Source organism: Patella vulgata, chromosome 8 (assembly GCF_932274485.2).
Source record: "Patella vulgata chromosome 8, xgPatVulg1.2, whole genome shotgun sequence".
Taxonomy (NCBI): Eukaryota; Metazoa; Mollusca; class Gastropoda; family Patellidae; genus Patella; species Patella vulgata.
Window position 1 is genome coordinate 52,527,575 of NC_065886.2, and position 19,956 is coordinate 52,547,530.

Consider the following 19,956-nt stretch of genomic DNA (forward strand, 5'->3'; position numbering starts at 1 on the left):
AGTGATGCAGGACGGAGGGGCTGACAAGGGAAGCTGTCTAGTCGTTCGGATGGGACGAAAAACCGAGGTCCCGTGTACACATTGGCGTGCACGTAAAAGATCCCTTGGCAGTTGGTATTCGATATAAGAGTAGGCCGTAGTGCCGCTGTCCGGGCAAAATTTCCCACATAGCACACTGTATGGCGTATGCCCGTCTTCATTAGCCCAGGTTAGGAGCAGAACAGTAAGACGTTAAACTCCATTTCATTTCATTTCAGTTTCCCTCTGTAATATTATTATCTGGTATTTATATAATATCCATAACAATATTTGTTTTACTTTTCCAGAAATGGTTTTGAGCGTCGTGGTAATGTAACAGAATTACAAAGTTCCGAAAATGAATCAAGGAATCTTGGCGATTGGAGGATTCTCTGTTATCTGTATGCGATCGCTAATGGCGCACTGCAAATTTACGAAATTGGCCCTGGCGTAAATTTAAATAGTATACAATTGCAAAACCCAACACATCGTACAGAAAAGAGTTGGAGAGAATATGGACTGGTCTATTTTAAAAGTGCTTATTTTAAGCCTCATATACATTTTTATACAGATCAGAGTTGCTCATATCGTTTACGACAAGTTCATCCGTTGATAAAACATGGTATGGTTGTGTATAGTGATCCTGGGATCGCCAAGCCAGTAAACCTCACCAACAGAGCGCCACCTGTCTTTTTATCTCCTGGTGTTTTTTCCTATTTTTCTATCAAAAATACTCTCTATACACATGAAGCACTATGGGCCCTCTTCACACCACAAACCAGCCCGATGCACCTTAGCGACGTCTGTAGAAATCTCATCAATCAACGACTTTTGTGGGAAATAGGTGGAACTGTTGGATTTTATTCTCCTAGTGCCATTATCGAATCCAGAAGTCCTGTGTTGGCTTCTGCCCAACAGGCATCAATCGCCCGAAAAGAAAAACGTTTACTTTTAAATTTTCTTCTGAAATGGAGGTGCGCTTCATCGTGTTCCTTCTTTGAGTGCATGATCCAAATTACAAAAGATTTAGCTCGAAACAAGACATTTGGTTTCTTTGATTCACAAAATACCGCTTTGGTAGAAGCGTGGCTGGAGGACCTATCTTCTCATGGTTACAGGGAACCACCACGCGTTGAATGGAAAGTTATAGTGGACGGAAGTAAAACAGAGTTAAGTTTAAACGAAAGCAGGGTTATATACACTCGACCCAAAAGGACATTGACTCTTCCCGAACACGTGACCGCCATGTCTACAATTTGTCCAAACATGACAAAGTCAGTCAAACCAAGTCAAAAATCAGAAAATATTTTATTATTGGTCATATTTAATTTTCCTCATTATGGCAACATCCCCTCACTTCACAAAACATACAGTTATTCGTTTTCAAAAATAGTTTATTGTGGTTCTCATATTGACCAGTTCCGGAATAAGTCTGCTGAGTTTGGATTTAACGTCACGTTTATTGAGCTCGGGCATAAATACATGCTGAATGGAGCTTATTTTTATCGGTGTATGGAAAAAGTGATGCGGATGAACTATGACGTTGAGGGTTATCTCCTCATAGGTGATGACGTATTAATCAATCCATGGCGGATACAATCATATCCCAAAAATAAAATGTGGCTACCCAAAGGAAATTATGCGCGTCTTAGTATGAAGAAACCGGGATGGGTTCATTGGGATGCATTTTATGGCCGAGAGGCAATGAAACGTTTGTTAAACGTCCTCGAAACAAACTATAGTGAGCGTTATGAAAGATTTAAACATAATTTCATTCGAAATACGGGCTGCGATGACGGTGTGCCTTATGGAGGTTCCGATATTGTCTATATTCCTAAAATTTTGAAAGATGATGCCTTATTCTATTTAGAGTTATTTTCTAACCATTCTATATTTTTAGAAATAGCTGTACATAGTATTGTGTTCGGTATGCAACCAGAAGAAAATGTGTTTAAGTTACCAGGCGCTTATCTGTGGACTGGGGCACAAAAGAGCAGAACATATTCATTTTTTAAACCTTCAATTTTCTTTTTACATCCTTTTAAATTTGGACCCGAGTTAAAAAAACGGACCGGAAAAGAGTTTTTCTGTACGCAATATGTACCGTATTTATTTTCTGAAAGAAACTTAACAAAGTGAATATTGTCAATTGTTTAATTATGGAATTACATAAATACCCAAGTTCAACTTGGAATATTAGAAAACAGTTTAATGTGTGCCAGCCCATGAAATGGGAATTGTTTTCAAGCGTGCTATCCCAGGAAATGGAAAAGAAATACCCATGAAATGGGATCGCAAAATTTGTAAATTAGGGGTTATTTACAATGTTTCACTGACCTCGTTTGTGCAGTAACTTTTTAAAGTGTCGTTAATGTAAATTTCAAATGGCCTTAGCTGGATTTGTTTAATTTTTCTACTAAATGATTTTGGTTAGATTAGATGAGTCTAACTTTAGGCTACAATTCCCCTGCTTGTTGAATATTGATTAAAATATATGTTCTAAGCCGTAACTTTCAGTATTTATTTTTAATATAATGTAATGAGTGTCGGGGGGGGGGGGGGTAATTCTGGGCACAACATGAGAGATTTAGCCCAAATTGGATTCTGTATATACTCTTAAAAAAATAGTAGGGGATATTCAGAAACAATACAAAACTGCGGAAGTGCACTGCTGTTTTTATTAGAGGTAACCAGTGTATGTGAATAACAGGCCAATTGCCTACACATGAACATAAACAGTTCATATGGGTGACTTATCTGACGGCCCCATTTCACTCGCAAAGAGATACACTGTCAAAAGTGAAAATGGACCTTTTTGATTTTTGTCTTAATAATGAGTAATTGCTCCACCAATCCTCAGACATTCAGCAATTCGTCGTGCCATGCTTCTAATCAACCGTCCAATCACGATTTGGGTCAATCTGACCCACTCCCATTGCAATGCCACGGCCAATTCTTGCAGTGTTGTCGGTTGACGCTGACGTCGACGAACACTTCCCCCGGTCAAATTAAACGTAACACACTAAAACAAAGATACGCTAAACAGTAAATATTATGCAAGAACCGATAGGAAAGCAAACATGGATAGGATAAACCAGCAAACGGCAGTTTTCATCAACCCTTCTTTGAAGTGTCAAATTTGACAATGAACCCCTCCCACGTGTATCATCTGTGAACATACCCTCAGAGCATGTCAAGTGTCAATGACTATTTATCATATCACAACCTGCCTAGGTATTTGCATTTCAATATCACCTACTTTTTTTGAAGAGTATAGTTTACAGAGAAAACTGTATTTCTTTTTAACAGCCTTATTCGATGCTAAAAAGATTCGGTCTGGTGAACATTAAACAATGTTCAAATAGTGTGTACAGCCAGGGTCGTCTTCACCCATGGACACGCTGGACAACAGTTGCCAGTTGGAGTGGGGTGGGTGACGGTTGATCTGTACAGCATGTACACAAACAATAAATATATGTTTAATTTATCTACCCTTTACACCCGTCCATCAACAATTAACGTGTGAACGTGAAAGATGCCACGGTTTTGAGAGGATGAACCCTATAGATATTCAGCATTGCCCGACATTTGTACCTATGCCCTCATTTCCCAAACCTTTTGAACGCGATTGAGGTTGTAGTTTGTAATGGAGCTTTTTCAAATTTGATGGGAAGCATTGTGCTCATAAGAGAGTGAACCCTATCAACGTTCCGTGATTTTCCTTTCCTAAGTTCTTCCACTGTGTCGGATATAAGCTGGAGCTATTGACGTTTGACATTTTCTGCAAATTTGGTGTGAAGCAATGTGGCCATTAGAGGTCGAATCCCATCGATATTCAACATTCTGTGACTTTAGGGGGGTTGGATGGCCAAATGGTAAGCACATGCGCGCTGGCGGGGTTTCGATTCCCCGGTTGTACGTGACAAGGAGTAGGGTCGCCTGTCTAACCTCGTGGGTTTTCTCCGGGTCCTCCGGTTTCCCCCCACTGCTAAAGACCCTTGAAGGTTCATACTTTGCAAATTTCAACCATTGTCTTATGTTTGCCTGTGAACGAAATAAGGCGGGGAGGGGGCGAATAGTTAGCGCATGCGTATTGTTTATATTGTAACCGTTGATAGGCTCGTGTGTCATGCAAATAGTTTTTCTGCTTAGCACTGGCTAATCGTGCGTAAATATTTCGTAAGTCATGACGTAACGTTATGTAAACAATGTGGAGCTATGTTTCAACCCGAATTACATTGTTACGCAGTTAGGCATTGGTTGTTAATCGGACTATTGACCAGTCATAATTTGGAACAGAAATTTGCTTTCGTTACGGCAGTGCTTGAGTGTGATTAGGTCTATTATATTTGTATACTATATACTGTTTATGTTATAGATTCTTTTTTTATAGTCATATTTCGATTTGGGGTTGGGGGTCCTTTATTGTGCTAATATTCAGTCTATGTTTGAAACTTTGTTTTATTGATAATACTATTTTAATTTATGTATATGGCTTCTTTATCACAGTGCTAGTATTCTTGTTATTTAAGAAGTCAAAGAAAATGAATCTTAATTTTTATAAGTGTTATAAAGACTTTTTGTTAAACCGTTTCTCAATTATCACTATTTCAGGATGTTTGAGTGCTGTTAATTCTTAAATATATATTTTTAAATAAAATTTAAAAGTATATTGACAGTGTTTGTTGTAATTATATAAGTTTGCGAAGGGATTTGAAAAGGCTATGCTCATTAAAGCGAGAATTTCAAATTTTCTATGATTTTTGCTCAATAGGTTGTCAACTCACAATTATACGATCATAGGTGTCATTCTCACACTTAAAACTCATTTACACAGGAAATAATAACACAATTACCTCCCAATTTCCTCCCTTGTTTTCTATTCTCCACCATGGAGTGGCTTTTTTCAAACGTTTGAAAATGAAGAGGAAAATGATATTTTTTGCCAATTTCTCAGCTGGCAATCGTGAATTATAGGATTAATAGGATTATTCTTTTACAAGGTAGGACTGTTTATGGATACCATCTATTTTCAGGCTTTATTTTAATAAATTTTAAAAATATAACTTAAACATTTGCAATTTCCGCTTTAAAGATTTTCAAAAAAGGTGAAGTTTATTTAATGTTAGGTTTACATTGAAATGAAATGGGTTTTTAACTGAGCTAATGAAGACAGACATATTGAGGGAAATTTCAAATTCCAACTATTAAGGGTTCTTTTATGTGCACCCAATGTGTACACGGTACGTACATGTAACTTGGGTTTTTCGTTTCATCTGAATGACTATACATAATTGTCCCTTGCCAGGACTGACAGGGGAAACCTGCCAGAAAATCCCGATGAACTTTATCGGCCAACGCAGTGGTCAAGCATGGGACCTCCAGATTAGCAAGCCAATTCGTACTTATTGAGTCACTATGGCTTCGATTTACATTAAAAATCGTCATTTTGATTATTGTTTAAATGTTAGACTAACGTCAAAAGTTAGAGTTATATTTACGCAAAAATGGTCGGTAAGTTTATTATCATTTTGCTCATTATTTTAACGATAATTTTACTTCAGGAAATGACATTAATCTAATGTAAAGTTTACCTCATTTTTACGTTATATTTACGTCATTTTCTGGCGCAAATCTAACGTAAAGTTTATGTCATGACGTAAATCAAACGTAATTGACGTAAACTTAACGCAAAATTTACGTTAGATTTACGTCATAAATGACATTAACGTTACGTTAGATTAGTGTCAAAATGACGTAAACTTTACGTTAGATTTGCGCCAGAAAATGACGTAAATATAACGCAAAAATGACGTAAACTTTACGTTCGATTAACGTCATTTCCTGACGCAAAGTTATTGTTAAAATGATGAGCAAAATGATGGTAAACTGACTGACCATTTTTACGTAAATTTAACATCATATTGTTAAGTGGGTTATGGCCACTGAATGTACCAAAAGTCGCGTTTTCAGCTTGTGTTTCCTCTAAAGGTCACATTTTTATCCGATTTAAAAAACAAAAACAAAAAAGTTTAAATATTTCACCGTTACATCCTAATGTCGGTTGAGTTCGGACCAAAACTCGATATTTGATACCATGTCACAATTCCAAGATGGGGGATACCTCGGTTCCTTGTCAATCGTATCCTCCCGACTTAGTTTTATTTCATTTTGAAACACAGGCCTATAAAACCTTCATGCGCCCAATTCAAGTTTTACTTAAATTTAAATAGCCTATGGTCAAGATAAAATTCAAAATAATATATGTTAAACATGCATTATACCAGAGATAAATCTGCCTATTGCAGGCCTTTCTTCTGGCCTGAAATGTTATATAAACTATTTATTAGACATTGATTAACTTAACCAGACCATAATCAACTCCCGTTGTCATCTTATGTGTTGGATTTTCACTGGATTGGAATCCACTCCTGGATAAGAGAGACTTATGTTTTTTTTAATCGTACCGACCTTAGTAATGATGATCGAGGTTAGGTTTTAAATTCAAAAGCAAATATCTCGGTTCAGAGTGAAGCGATTTGACTGAAATCTTCATCATTTTCTATTTACGTTATCTATTTTTTAACTGTTATAGGGAGAACAGACAAATCTTTATCTAATTTCCCATAATCTATCTTTACTGCACTCTCTGAAGTAGAGAAGTTGAATAAACAAAAATTGGTGTATAGCCCTCGGCGTAGTATTATTAGCTTTATTTGGATAGGTTTGATATAAAACATTCTGACAAGAAGTTGACGTATTAGATAACAGGGTGACGAGGCATAGGTTATTTTGAATACACTATTATCTAGATTTATTTTCCTGGTTACTTTACTGATAAAAAAACACCCTTATAGCTCTTCATCTAATATTCCATAATGTATCCTTAAAAGCTGGATAATATAAATTTATTACATGTGCTTTTCTTATCAACGGTTTGTTTAACGTATATTCGTGAATAATATATAAACCCACAATGTTGACAACATTTACTACACAATGTCTACATATACCAAATAAAGTCCAGTAGACCAAATGCCATCCATTGGAAATGTTCAATAAAAGCATGCCTAGCTACTCTGTATACCAAGAATGATGTTCTTACCACCATCGGACCCGAAGCAAATGTCTTAACTACAGAATATTTAAAGATTGTCTTATATTTGAAGAATACCTCGGAAGCCTGCCTAGGAAATACCGCGTTAGTTTGACGCGATTTCGTTGCAGGAGTCATTTGCTACCAATAGAAACTGGCTCTTTTATAAACATATCTAAAGAAAATAGAATCTGTACATTATGTAATAAAAATGAAGTTGGTGACAAATTTCACTACATATTCAAATGTTCTTTTTTTCTCAAGGACAGGGCTTTATATTTAACTCGTTTCTATAACAGATCACCCTCAACCTATAAAATGAAAGATTTATTTAATGTTAAAGGCACAAACTTAATCAAATTATGTAAATTTATATCAGTTATATTAAATCACTTTAGTAAATAAGCTTTAATTCACGATAAATTAAGTGTAAATGGCTGTAGGTAAATGTTTAAAAGATTGATTGTCATGTTCGACTGTATGTTATTATGTATTTTATATATTCATGTATCTTCTGATGAAGATTGGAATAAGAATATTATTATTATTATGAACACAACCAGATAATGTAAAGTTACATAGTTGCCGGGACTGCACGTATTTAAGCCCACCCGTTATGCATGGGCTTAATAACGTGCAAAAAAAACGTTTTTAAGCCCATGGGCGTATATTAGATTATTGAATTAGAGTGGTCTCCCTTAACGGATATTTGTTGATATGTTTGATGTGGTGCACATGCATTCCGTTTGCGTGGATAAGATAACATTTTTGAGAACTTAATGACGCCAAGTTAATTGTTAAAACCAAACTTGACAATTTTCATTTTTTTTTAGATCATGAAAATGCTGTCTTTATTAAACTTTGAATATTCTACATGTTTTGATTGTTTTTGCTAGTTTTTCGTTTTTAAGCCCTGGGCTTAAATTCGACTAAAATGTTACCTGATGAAAACAGGCAAAATCCGTATTTAAGCCCTGGGCTTAAATACGTGCAGTCCCGGTGATACGTTCTTTCATCCATGTAGGATTAGGCCGTGGTGTGAAATTTCTAGCTAGCTTGCTTCTGTTTCTCCGTCCCGACCATTTTCGGGTGAAAAAAAACTACATCAACTAATTGTTCTAGTATGACTTTGTATTGTCACACAACTTTTCTTTTATGAATTCTTTGACGTTTAATAGAAAACGTAAATTAAATATGGGCTTACTTGTCAATGTGCAATGGTATTTGAATTTCGCGGTGACTCGGTTTAAACAGATCACTTGACATAATTGGCCAATCAAACATACACGACGAAAAGTTCAACAGGTCATGTGGTGAAAGGGTACCTGCTCTTTGTTTACGTTTTGTTATAACGGTACATGGCGGGAGGATAGCTTAAGTAAAACTGCATAGCTCGAGTACATTTTGTTAAAACACTGAGCTAAAACCGTTCACTGCGACAAGCTGGATAAAAATTTAAGGTATGTGCTAACCAGTGGATCAAATTAGATGGAAATGTACCGGAGACAAATGCCGATTTGCTGGACAAAGCTGAATCAGAACTCCAGTCAGGAATGTGCAGACAAAACTCTCATTGGACTGGGGTATGGTAGAGGCTACAAGGCCTACTTATCACATTCCACGTTACCAAACTGTATGAACCATTATTACGATTCCTAAATTGTTGAAGAAAGTGATGTTTAGAAACAAGCAGCAGCAGCAAAAAAAAAAAAAAAAAAAGGTCTGGTTAATTTTTTTAAGGGGATCGGATCATATTTCTTGCAAATGCAAGCTGATGAAGATATTCTCCCAAATGCATGACAACCCAGACCAAGGTCTACTACTCCACTCAGACCAATAGAGAAGTCCATTCAGTCAAAGACAGAAGACCACTATGGTTAAGACTGTGTCTTCATTATTGAGGTGAAATACAATGTGCAGTACTCATACCCAACAAGTTGTTATGGAGAGAGAGAAATGGGATTTAACGTCCAGTCGACACAAATTAGGTCATTTTGGGACTAACATATGGTTTAATTTTTTTATTTCAATAATTCGCTTGCGCGTAGGGGTCTTTAACAGTGGGAGGAAAGGGGAGGACCCAGAGAAAACCCACGAGGTTGGACAGGCGACCCTACTCCTTGTCACGTACAACCGGGGATTCGAAACCAAGCCTGTTGACTCAATGACAGGCTTTATGATACAGTGCGCACGTGCTAAAAATTCGGCCATCCAACCCCCATGTTATGGAGAAAATTAGAACCGAAATAGATGAGTTGGTACAAGTGCACTTACTTTTTTTGAAAAAAGTATGTATGAAGTATTATTTTAGCCTTTGCATCACAAGTCAAAAAGGGGGCATATTCTGGCACATTCCTCCCAGGTTGCCTGACTGTAGCTGTGGAAATTTAAACCCCTCTTGTTAAACTCTATTGAACAAATGACAGGGTTAGGGTGACTAGAGATCAAGCACCAAACAAAATTTTCAATGTGAATGTAAATCAAGCTGCATTACACTTTTACAGATAGATCAGTAATAGATGTACTTGTTACAAGTGAAAACTTTCTTGTATGGTTTTGTGTATATTGTTCGAATATAAAAGTGACAGCCAAACATATGGTGACCGTGACATTGATTTTAATAGTGATGATGATATTGATGAAATTATGTGAGTAGGCCTACACCTGTATACATGTATTTTTGTAAGCGTTTTTTTTAATATTACATATTTTAAATATGTTTTACTTAAATGTACTGTACATGTCAATAAATTTTCATATTATATTTTGTCACTTTATGCTTACTATATGTTTTTATTTTACTTTTTTATTCTAATTCATTTCCGACGGTTTCCCCTTGTCAGTGGTGCAGGCGGAGGGCTGACAAAGCACAATGACAGCAGTCAAGTCGAGGTCCTGTGTATACATTGGTGTGTACGTAAAAAGATCCCTTGGCAGTTGTAATTTGATATAAACGTAGGCCATAGTGCTGAGCCCAGGCAAAATTTGCTTTATAGCACACTGTATGGCGTATATGCCCATCTCCATTAGACCATTTCATTTCTAATTCATTTTACTAGAACCATTTTACTTAGGTAATTACTGTTTGTTTTTATCTTATATGTACTTTTATTTACTGGTTGGTATATATCTTTCAATTTTGTACAGTGTATATGGGCACAAGACCTGATCTCTGTGTAAATACATGTATTCTGTGAATATAAGAACCTGAACAGCACATTAGAAACCGTTCTCCAGTATTAATACACTTTAAAAAATGATGATGCTATTATTACTATTATATACATTTTTCATTAATACTAGTGGTGTATGGTATTGTTGTGTACGAGGAAATTTATATAATTGCATTTGTTTATTTTTTTTAATTTCTTTCTTTAAATAAATGTAATCTTATACTCTCTTATAGGGGGTTGGGTAGCCGAATCGGTAGCATATCATAAGGTCTGTCATTGAGTCCACTGGCGTGGTATTAGTATGTCATGTTTTACCAAATCCTTCATGTAGTCAGGGCCCTTATTCACGAAAACTTAAACTAAGATACAATCGAAATTTTAAGAAATACTGCAACTTCATTGGATATATGCAAATTGATTTTACTGGTCAGCCAATCGAATTGCAGTATTTCTTAAAATTTCGATTGTATCTTAGTTTAAGTTTTCGTGAATAAGGGCCCTGACTACATGAAGGATTTGGTAAAACATGACATACTAATACCAAGTATATATCAAGAACATATAACTTACTGCCTGAACTTTTAAACGGATTTCTTCGATTATCAACAATCTAACCCTGGTTATTATAAACTTATCGTGACAAGGAGTAGGGTCGCCTGTCCAATCTCGTGGGTTTTCTCCGGGTCCTCCGGTTTCCTCCCACTACTAAAGACCCCTACGCGCAAGCGAAATATTGAAATAAAATTAAAACCATATGTTAGTCCCGAAATGACCTAGTTTGTGTCGAGTGGAGGTTAAACTCCATTTCTCTCTCTCTCTCTCTCCTCTCTCCCTCCCTCTCTCTCTCTCTCTCTCTTTCTCTCTCTCTCTCTCTCTAAACTTATCTGTGTGTTTGAAAACAACTCCCGTTAAATAAAATCCATTTATTGGACAGTACCCGTATTATTGGTTTGAACCTTAAATCCAACACAACCATTTTTATACGCCCACATTTTCATGTGGACGTATTATGCCGTCGCCCCTGTCCGTCCGGACGTCCGTCCACAATTGTTTGTGGACTCTCTACGGGTCACAATTCTTATCCGATTTCGACGAAACTTGAAATATAGGTTTATCCCCAAAAGATCTCGGCTGCTTTCGATATTGGCATGTATCGGATCGAAACTTCATGGATTATGGCCCCTGTTTGTACGAAAAATCACGTTTTTAGCTTGTGGACCCTATAGAGGTCACAATTTTTATCCGATTTTGTTGAAACTTGAAATGTAAGTTTATAACCCAAAGATCTCAGTTTCTTTCGATATTTGCGCATATCGGACAGTAACTTCCTGAATTATGGCCCCTGATTGTACGAAAAATCACGTTTTAAGCTTGTGAACCCTATAGAAGTCATAATTTTTATCCGATTTTAAAACCCGTTCTATTATATCACCGTTACACCCTAAGGATGACTGAGTTCGAATTTGGGAAAATCGGCCAAAAATTGACAGACAAAATGGCCGCCGTTCGTTCCCAAATAGCGTAAGAATATGGTATATCAAGGTTGTGGACCCTATAGGGGTCTCAATTTTTATCCGATTTTGTTGAAACTTGAAATGTAAGTTTATAACCCAAAGATCTCGGTTCCTTTCGATATTCGTGCATATCGGACAGTAACTTCCTGAATTATGGCCCCTGATTGTACGAAAAATCACGTTTTTAGCTTGTGGACCCTATAGAAGTCATAATTTTTATCCGATTTAAAAAACCGTTCTATTATATCACCGTTACACCCTAAGGATGACTGAGTTCGAATTTCGTGAAAATCGGCCAAAAATTGACAGACAAAATGGCCGCCATTCGTTCCCAAATAGCGTAAGAATATGGTATATCAAGGTTGTGGACCCTATAGGGGTCACAATTTTTATCCGATTTTGTTGAAACTTGAAATGTAAGTTTATAACCCAAAGATCTCGGTTCCTTTCTATATTCGTGCATATCGGATCGTAACTTCCTGAATTATGGACCCTGATTGTACGAAAAATCACGTTTTTAGCTTGTGGACCCTATAGAAGTCATAATTTTTATCCGATTTAAAAAACCGTTCTATTATATCACCGTTACACCCTAAGGATGACTGAGTTCGAATTTCGTGAAAATCGGCCCAAAATTGACAGACAAAATGGCCGCCATTCGTTCCCAAATAGCGTAAGAATATGGTATATCAAGGTTGTGGACCCTATAGGGGTCACGATTTTTATCCGATTTTGTTGAAACTTGAAATGTAAGTTTATAACCCAAAGATGTCGGTTCCTTTCTATATTCGTGCATATCGGATCGTAACTTCCTGACTTATGACCCCTGATTGTACGAAAAATCACGTTTTTAGCTTGTGGACCCTATAGAAGTCATAATTTTTACCCGATTTAAAAAAACGTATTATTATATCACCGTTACACCCTAGGGACGACTGAATTCGAATTTCGTGAAAATCGGCCCAAAATTGACAGACCAAATGGCCGCCGTTCGTTCTCAAATAGCGTAAGAAAATGGTATATCAAGGTTGTGGACCCTATAGAGGTCACAATTTTTATCCGATTTTGTTGAAACTTGAAATGTAAGTCTATAACCCAAAGATCTAGGTTCCTTTCGATATTCGCGCATATCGGACCGTAATTTTTTCGAATTATGGCCCCTGATTGTACGAAAAATTGCGTTTTTAGCTTGTGGACCCTATAGAGGTCATAACTTTTATCCGATTTAAAAAAAACGTATTATTATATCACCGTTACACCCTAAGGACGACTGAGTTTGAATTTCATGAAAATCGGCCCAAAATTGACAGACAAAATGGCCGCCGTTCATTCTCAAATAGCGTAAAAATATGGTATATCAAGGTTGTGGGCCCTATAGAGGTCACAAGTTTTATCCGATTTTGTTGAAACTTGAAATATAAGTTTATAACCCAAAGATCTCGGTTCCTTTCAATATTTGCCCATATCGGACCGTAACTTCCTGAATTATGGCCCCTGATTGTACGAAAAATCATGTTTTTAGCTTGTGAACCTATTAGAGGTCATAATTTTTATCCGATTTAAAAAACCGTATTATTATATTACCGTTCCACCCTAAGGACAGTTGAGTTTGAATTTTGTGAAAATCGCCCCAAAATTGACAGACAAAATGGCCGCCGTTCGTTCTCAAATAGCGTAAAAATATGGTATATCAAGGTTGTGGACCCTATAGAGGTCACAATTTTTATCCGATTTTGTTGAAACTTGAAATGTAAGTTTATAACACAAAGATCTCAGTTCCTTTCGATATATGCGCATATCGAATTGTAATTTCCTGAATTATGGCCCTTGATTGTAGGAAAAATCACTTTCTTGTTAGCTTGTTCTCTATCCATCTCTCGAAAATGTGGGCGTATCCTGCCTGGCAGCCGCTGGTATATATTTTGAAACAGCAGCACAGAATGCCGCGAGAGTTTTTAAATCTGATAATAAAGGGTGTGTGTTTCACTTTCGTCAAGCTATTTGGAAAGCTACTCAACGTTGTGGACTCCAGACTTTCTGCAGGGACAATCCATTTTGTAAGACAATGTGAACCCCCACACAGCAGCTTTGCCAGCTATAAGAACGTTTGGTATTGAGGATTTTTGGTACTTTGCTCTAAAAGTTGTAGACATAAACATTCCACGAGTAGAAAGATTTGATGATTATGCAACGGAACAGTGGGTCAATTATGAAATTTATTATCATTTGGAAGCGGATTAAACATACACTATGCAAGAGCTATATCTGCCTATTGCAGGTCTTCCTTTAGGCTTGAAATGTTATCTAAATTATTAATTAGACATTAATTAACTTAACCAGACCATAATCAACTCTCGATGTTATCGCTAACCTGCGATATTTACTGGATTTGAATCCGATCTGCTGCTTAACACTCATTGATGATTAAATTCATGTTGTCTTTTCATCACACCGACTTTAATAATGATGGTCGAGGCTAAGCCTCATATCTAAGGTCAGAGTGGATCAATTTGACTGAAATTTGCAGCAAATTCTCTTTACACTATCTAGCTTTAAACTACACTGAAAAAAAAACTTGTGTTGAAACAACACAAACTTGTTATGTGTCTCTATTTAACAACACAATCTTGTGTTAAATGTTGAAACAACACAAAACTTGTGTTAAATGTTGAAACAACACAAAACTTTTGTTGAAACTTGTGTGAAAATCTACACATTATTTGTGTTGAAATTTCTGAAACTTGTGTTATTTCATACAAACGTGTGTATAACAAAAACTTGTGTTGTATTTTACCAATTTATATCCAGTATAGCAACCTTTCGAATGCAACCCCTTCCATTTGTTCTAATTAAACTGTAATTATTGATAAATGACATAATAATTTTGTTTGTTAAATTATTATTTATTCAATAAATGATATGAAAAAATAAATGATATGAAAAAATAAATGAAAAATAAATGATATGAAAAAATAAATGATATGAAAAAATAAATTAATGCCAAATTAATACCAATACAGACATCTCGAAGGTTAATAAACAAAGTTAATTCCAATACTAATAAAATTGTGTTATACAATGAAAAAATACCCCCAACCCCCATTCCCAATTATTAAATAAAAAATACCTATTTAAATTGAAAAAAAAGCACCGAGACATTTGGAATATTAATCAACAAAGTTAATTCCAATATAATAAAATTGTGTTCAATAATAACAATATCCCCCCCCCCCCCCTTAAAAAAAAGCTATTTAATTTTTTTTTTACAATTAACCTTAAAAAGAACTGAGAATATAATATATAGTGAGAACTACCAACTCTTTATCTAATCTCCCATAATGTATCTTTAATGTAGGCTTTAAACATTGAATTAGGACATTCGGCATCCGGGTGGCAAAGTGTAATTCGACATCCGTTTTCGGTGTTTGTCTATTCGAAGGGTAATGTTACCAAGTTTTTAAAATAGTTTAACTTTGCCCTAAAAAAAGGCATCATTTTATTTGCAGTACAAATACGAAAGTACCATACTTTTAAGGACTGTCTATAAAATTCAAATTCGATAAATAAAAATACGTTTAAAGGCTCAATACCACTCTTATTGTAACTGAATAATATGTCACAATCTTTATTCTGGTCAACAAATTGTACTATTTTACAATATTCCAATTAATTGTTGATACAAATTTCATCTTAACACACCTAATTTAAAAAAATTGGAAAAATTCATCTAAATGATTTGAAAAGCCTGACGTAAAGCTTTCAAATGTGACTTGGATTTAAAAATATTTTTGAACCCTCTGGAAAAGTAAAATAGGATTTAATGGATAATTTACACAACAGGTAAGACACTAACACATCTAGTACTTAGATAAGGCTATTTTTTTTATTTTCTGGAGCTGTCAAGCCAGCCAGAGTGTTATTGTCCTTTTAAATGTGTGAAATAAGACAAAAATAAAGGAATCAGTTGATCGATATAATTATATACCGATGTAAAATCAAATATATGGATGACCAATAAAACATGGGGCTGGGTGGGGGGGGGATATTTAGTAAATTAAATATACGGACGGGGAATAAAACATGCGGTTGAAAATGCAATATAGCGTATACCTAAGATGGGAGCAGCAATGGTGACTCGCTAACCTGAAGCTGTCCCATGTTCGATCGCCGTGTTGGCAGAGAAAGTTCATCTGGATTTTCCGGCTTGGCTCCTCCTTATCAGCGGTGCGGATGGGAAACAGCAGAAACAAATTATGATGATGAAACAAATAATCATCGATCCCCCAAAAATGTTGCCAATCAGCGTCTTTTTTTTTATAAAAAAATGTTTACATCCACAGTAAACACAGTACAAATTCGCCGTATTTCAATTTAAAAAAAAAGAGTAAAATCAATGTTTTATTATTACGTAAATGGTTACGAGTGTCGGCCATAACATCCGGGTGCTTGTGAGTAAAAAATAGGTTACGTGCCCTTGTTTTGAAATAAGTCTCCCTTAACCGGTCTACCGACCATTCTACATCTTATTGACAGGCCGGGATAATCAAGACTACTTTTTACGAAACATAACCGAAAGCTGGAACAATAAATTAAATTTAGAAACACACACGTTAAGCAACTCAAGAATTGTTTAAAGAACCTTGTAAAAGTAAAATGAAACTACTGCTAGTATCATGTTCTTGCCTAACCCGAGTGTTTCAGAGATATTATTTGTACTAAACCAAATGATGCCGCTCCTAACGGTATAGTTAATGCTAAAGCAATTTAAAAAATAACACTGCTGTAATAACCAAAAAGCTAAATATTACTGCTATTCTGAATCGTCAACAATAGATTTTTTACGACTGTAATAGTTGATAGATGTGTAGAGAATTGCCCGTGCGATGGCTATTTGTAGACTCAGATTCTAGTGTTGAGTATTGTTTTCACTGCTTGACTAGCCAGAAATCACTCCGAGACAAGCCACTGAAGCATGCACATTCGCCGTGCCGAGTTCAACTTTCTGTAGGGCACTGGTATATTCGAGACCCAGTCTCGCTTTCCCATTATTGAATTAAATTTTTGAATGGCGAAGCGTTCTAATCTAGTTAAAATCTCGAGTATCCCATGCCATCGAGAGTTGATTATGGTATTGTTTTGTTAATAAATGTCTAATTATTGATTTAGATAACATTTCAGGCCTAAAGAAAGACCCGCAATAGGCAGATTTACCTCTTGTATAATGTATGTTTAACATAGTAACATATAAGCATGAGTATAACCAGGGTCGGGTCCTGGAAATTCTGCAGGAGGGGGTTGGCCAGGTTCCTGTTAAGGCAATGTTAGTGTTGACAATGTATGATGCCAACATCGTCTCCAAATTACATAGGCATAAATACATATTGAGCTCTTTAAAGAGAGAAATCCAGAACCCCGTTTGACGCGAATTTTTATTATGAATTAATTTCAATTCCATTAAGACCACGTATGTCTCTATCATTATCTCGCGCGTTGAATGCTCACCCCATCCCATCGTATGATCATAACGGAGAAAGCACACTTCCTACTTTTTATTTTTATGTAGCTGAGCAGGAAGGGGTCCGCCCCTGATAACATATTTCAAGAAAAGCACGGACAGTCTTCTAGAATTGTATGTTTACGTAAAATATCACTGGGGTCCCCGCCTCAATAAACTCGCGGGGACCTTCAAAATTGCCAGCTTCTTGGTAAAGCAGCGCCTGATTCCTACATTATTGAGTAGGTCCCGCTTTAGTAATTATATACCAGCCAGCGAGCAATGCTTATCTCTCCGAGCTCCCTAATATCTTTGCGGGAGCCACGGTGGATAAGTGAGTAAGACGCGTGCTCGCTAGCCCGGAGGTCACGTGTTCGGACCCCGAACCGAGAAAGTTCATCGGATTTTCCGACGTGGTTTCCCCCTTGTCAGTGGTGCAGGACGGATGGCCTGACAAGGACAGCTGTCTAGTAGTTCGGATGGGACGAAAAACCAAGGTCCCGTGTATACATGGGCAGTAGGCCATAGTGCCGCTGCCCGGGTAAAATTTCCCTCATAGCACACTGTATGATGTATACCCGTCTTCATTAGCCCAGGATAGTCGTTCGGATGGGACGAAAAACCGAGGTCCCGTGTACACATTGGCAGTAGTGCCGCTGCCCGGGCAAAATTTCCCTCATAGCACACAGTATGATGTATACCCGTCTTCATTAGCCCAGGATAAGAGCAGAACAGTAAGACATTAAACCCCATTGCCTACTGAACACACTACCTCCGAGTGACCTAAGTGATTTGCCTTTTGCCCTATCTTTTATGATCCTGAGAAAGTTTTCGAGATGTGCCCCTTCTAGTATTTACACAATTTCAGAGTATAATATATATATTTTAATATATTTGCGTCTTACAGAGAGAGAGAGAGAGAGAGGGGGGGGGAGACGGGGGGGGGGCGTTGCTAACCAACCGACTTAGACTGAATGACGCAAGATATCAGGAGTGTGTTGCAATCTTGATATCTAATTCGGCAATCTCGTGAATTTATTTGTTTAGATAAATGACGTAATCTGGTTAAAACACAGATCCTATTTCGTTTCGTTTTTATAGTTCAAAATTTCGTTTTACTTGTCTTTACTACACTTGGATCTGGAAGAGTTGTTATTTAACTCATGTTCTGAATGGTGTCAGGGATAAGCCAATGAAACGGTCTGTTACGGCGAGCTTTAGGCGTGTTTTTCACGGAACTGTGGGTAATCCACTAGTAACATCAATGCTGATTGGTTAATCAAATGTCTGACGTCATAGGTCATAAGTCGGTCTTTTGACCCCTGACGTGACCTATCGCTATAACTTGTCAGATCTTCATGTAGTGTAGGCCATCGAAAGTATAAAAAAACGAAACGAAATATAGATCTGTATTCTAATCAGATTGATAAATGACGCAGCACAAAAAATAAAATTAATACTTCGAAAATGAAGTGGCAACGAATATATTTGATAAGATGCATTAAATATGCATTATGTAAGATTTAGATAAAGAGCTAGTCATTCTTGGTATAATAGTTCGAACATAAATAATGTAAAATGAATAATTTGAAAATTTCATTCAAATTACTCTATTGCGAGCGAAGATATTAGCCTTTGAAGGTTTGACAAGACATGTGCAATAATTTCAACCACCCTACTGGTTGTTCGAAGCTAAGTCCCGCTCCTCCATTTTTAGCTTTAATCAAAATATGGCTGAACTGTTATAATCTATTTAATATCGGAGAAATCCTATGCCATCGAGAGTTGATTTGTAGTTCTATAGGACTTCTTCTTGTTGTGTTTATTTTCTGGTGATCTGGTGATAATGGCTGCTAGGAATTTCTGGGTGAGTTCTGATCCAACTTGCTTCTACACCCTAATTTATACCCCCTAATTTCTGCAGGTCTAAGATAACCTTGACGTTAATTTCCATTCAATATAAGGAATAAACTTCTTTATTTCCCACAAGTACGATAGGAGACATTACCTATTTTTGGTCTACCACCCATGGGTCAATAAACAGCCAGAATTTGATGGATATTTTGATAATAATTATGATTTAACTAAAATATCACTGTTTGTTATGTATAACGATATATTCACGTTCATTAAGTAAATTAACAATTTTGCAAAGAACCAAAATTGTCTCAAGAACCAAAATGTTACAGATTATGGCCTGGATAAGTTAATTAATGCCTAATTAATAATTTAGAAAACATTTCAGGCCTAAAGAAAGACCTGCAATAGGCAGATTTACCGCTTGCATAATGTATGTTTAATATATTGCTTTTGTTTAGAATTTCCACGCGCCGTAAGTTAAAAGACACGAGGGGGGTGGGAGAGAGAGAGGGGTGGGAGGGAGAGGGGGTAGAGGGGTGAGGAGGGAGAGGAAGAGAGGGGGGGTAGAGGGAGAAGGGGTAGAGAGAGAGCGAGAGAATTGGGGTGTAACGTCCACTTGATACATACTAGGTCATTTCAGGACTAACATATGGTTCAATGTTATTGCAATAATTCGCTTGCGCGTAGGGTTTTTAGCAGTGGGAGGAAACCGGAGTACCATGGGAAAACCCACGAGGTTGGACAGACGACCATACTCCTTATCACATATAACACCAGTTGACCCAATGCCATCCAACCCTC

The 19,956-nt window shown here is 36.6% G+C and overlaps 1 protein-coding gene across 2 annotated transcripts in view; it reads left to right on the forward strand.

Moving 5' to 3' along the window:
* LOC126831048 (uncharacterized) overlaps positions 1-4,682 on the forward strand; it is a 75,734-nt gene extending 71,052 nt beyond the window's left edge. For both annotated transcript variants that reach the window (XM_050561652.2, XM_050561651.2), the window contains exon 3: positions 327-4,682. In XM_050561652.2, the coding sequence (XP_050417609.2) occupies positions 327-2,157 (1,831 nt within the window). In that variant the 3' untranslated portion in view covers positions 2,158-4,682. The remainder of the gene's footprint in view (positions 1-326) is intronic.
* Positions 4,683-19,956: the final 15,274 nt, after the last annotated feature.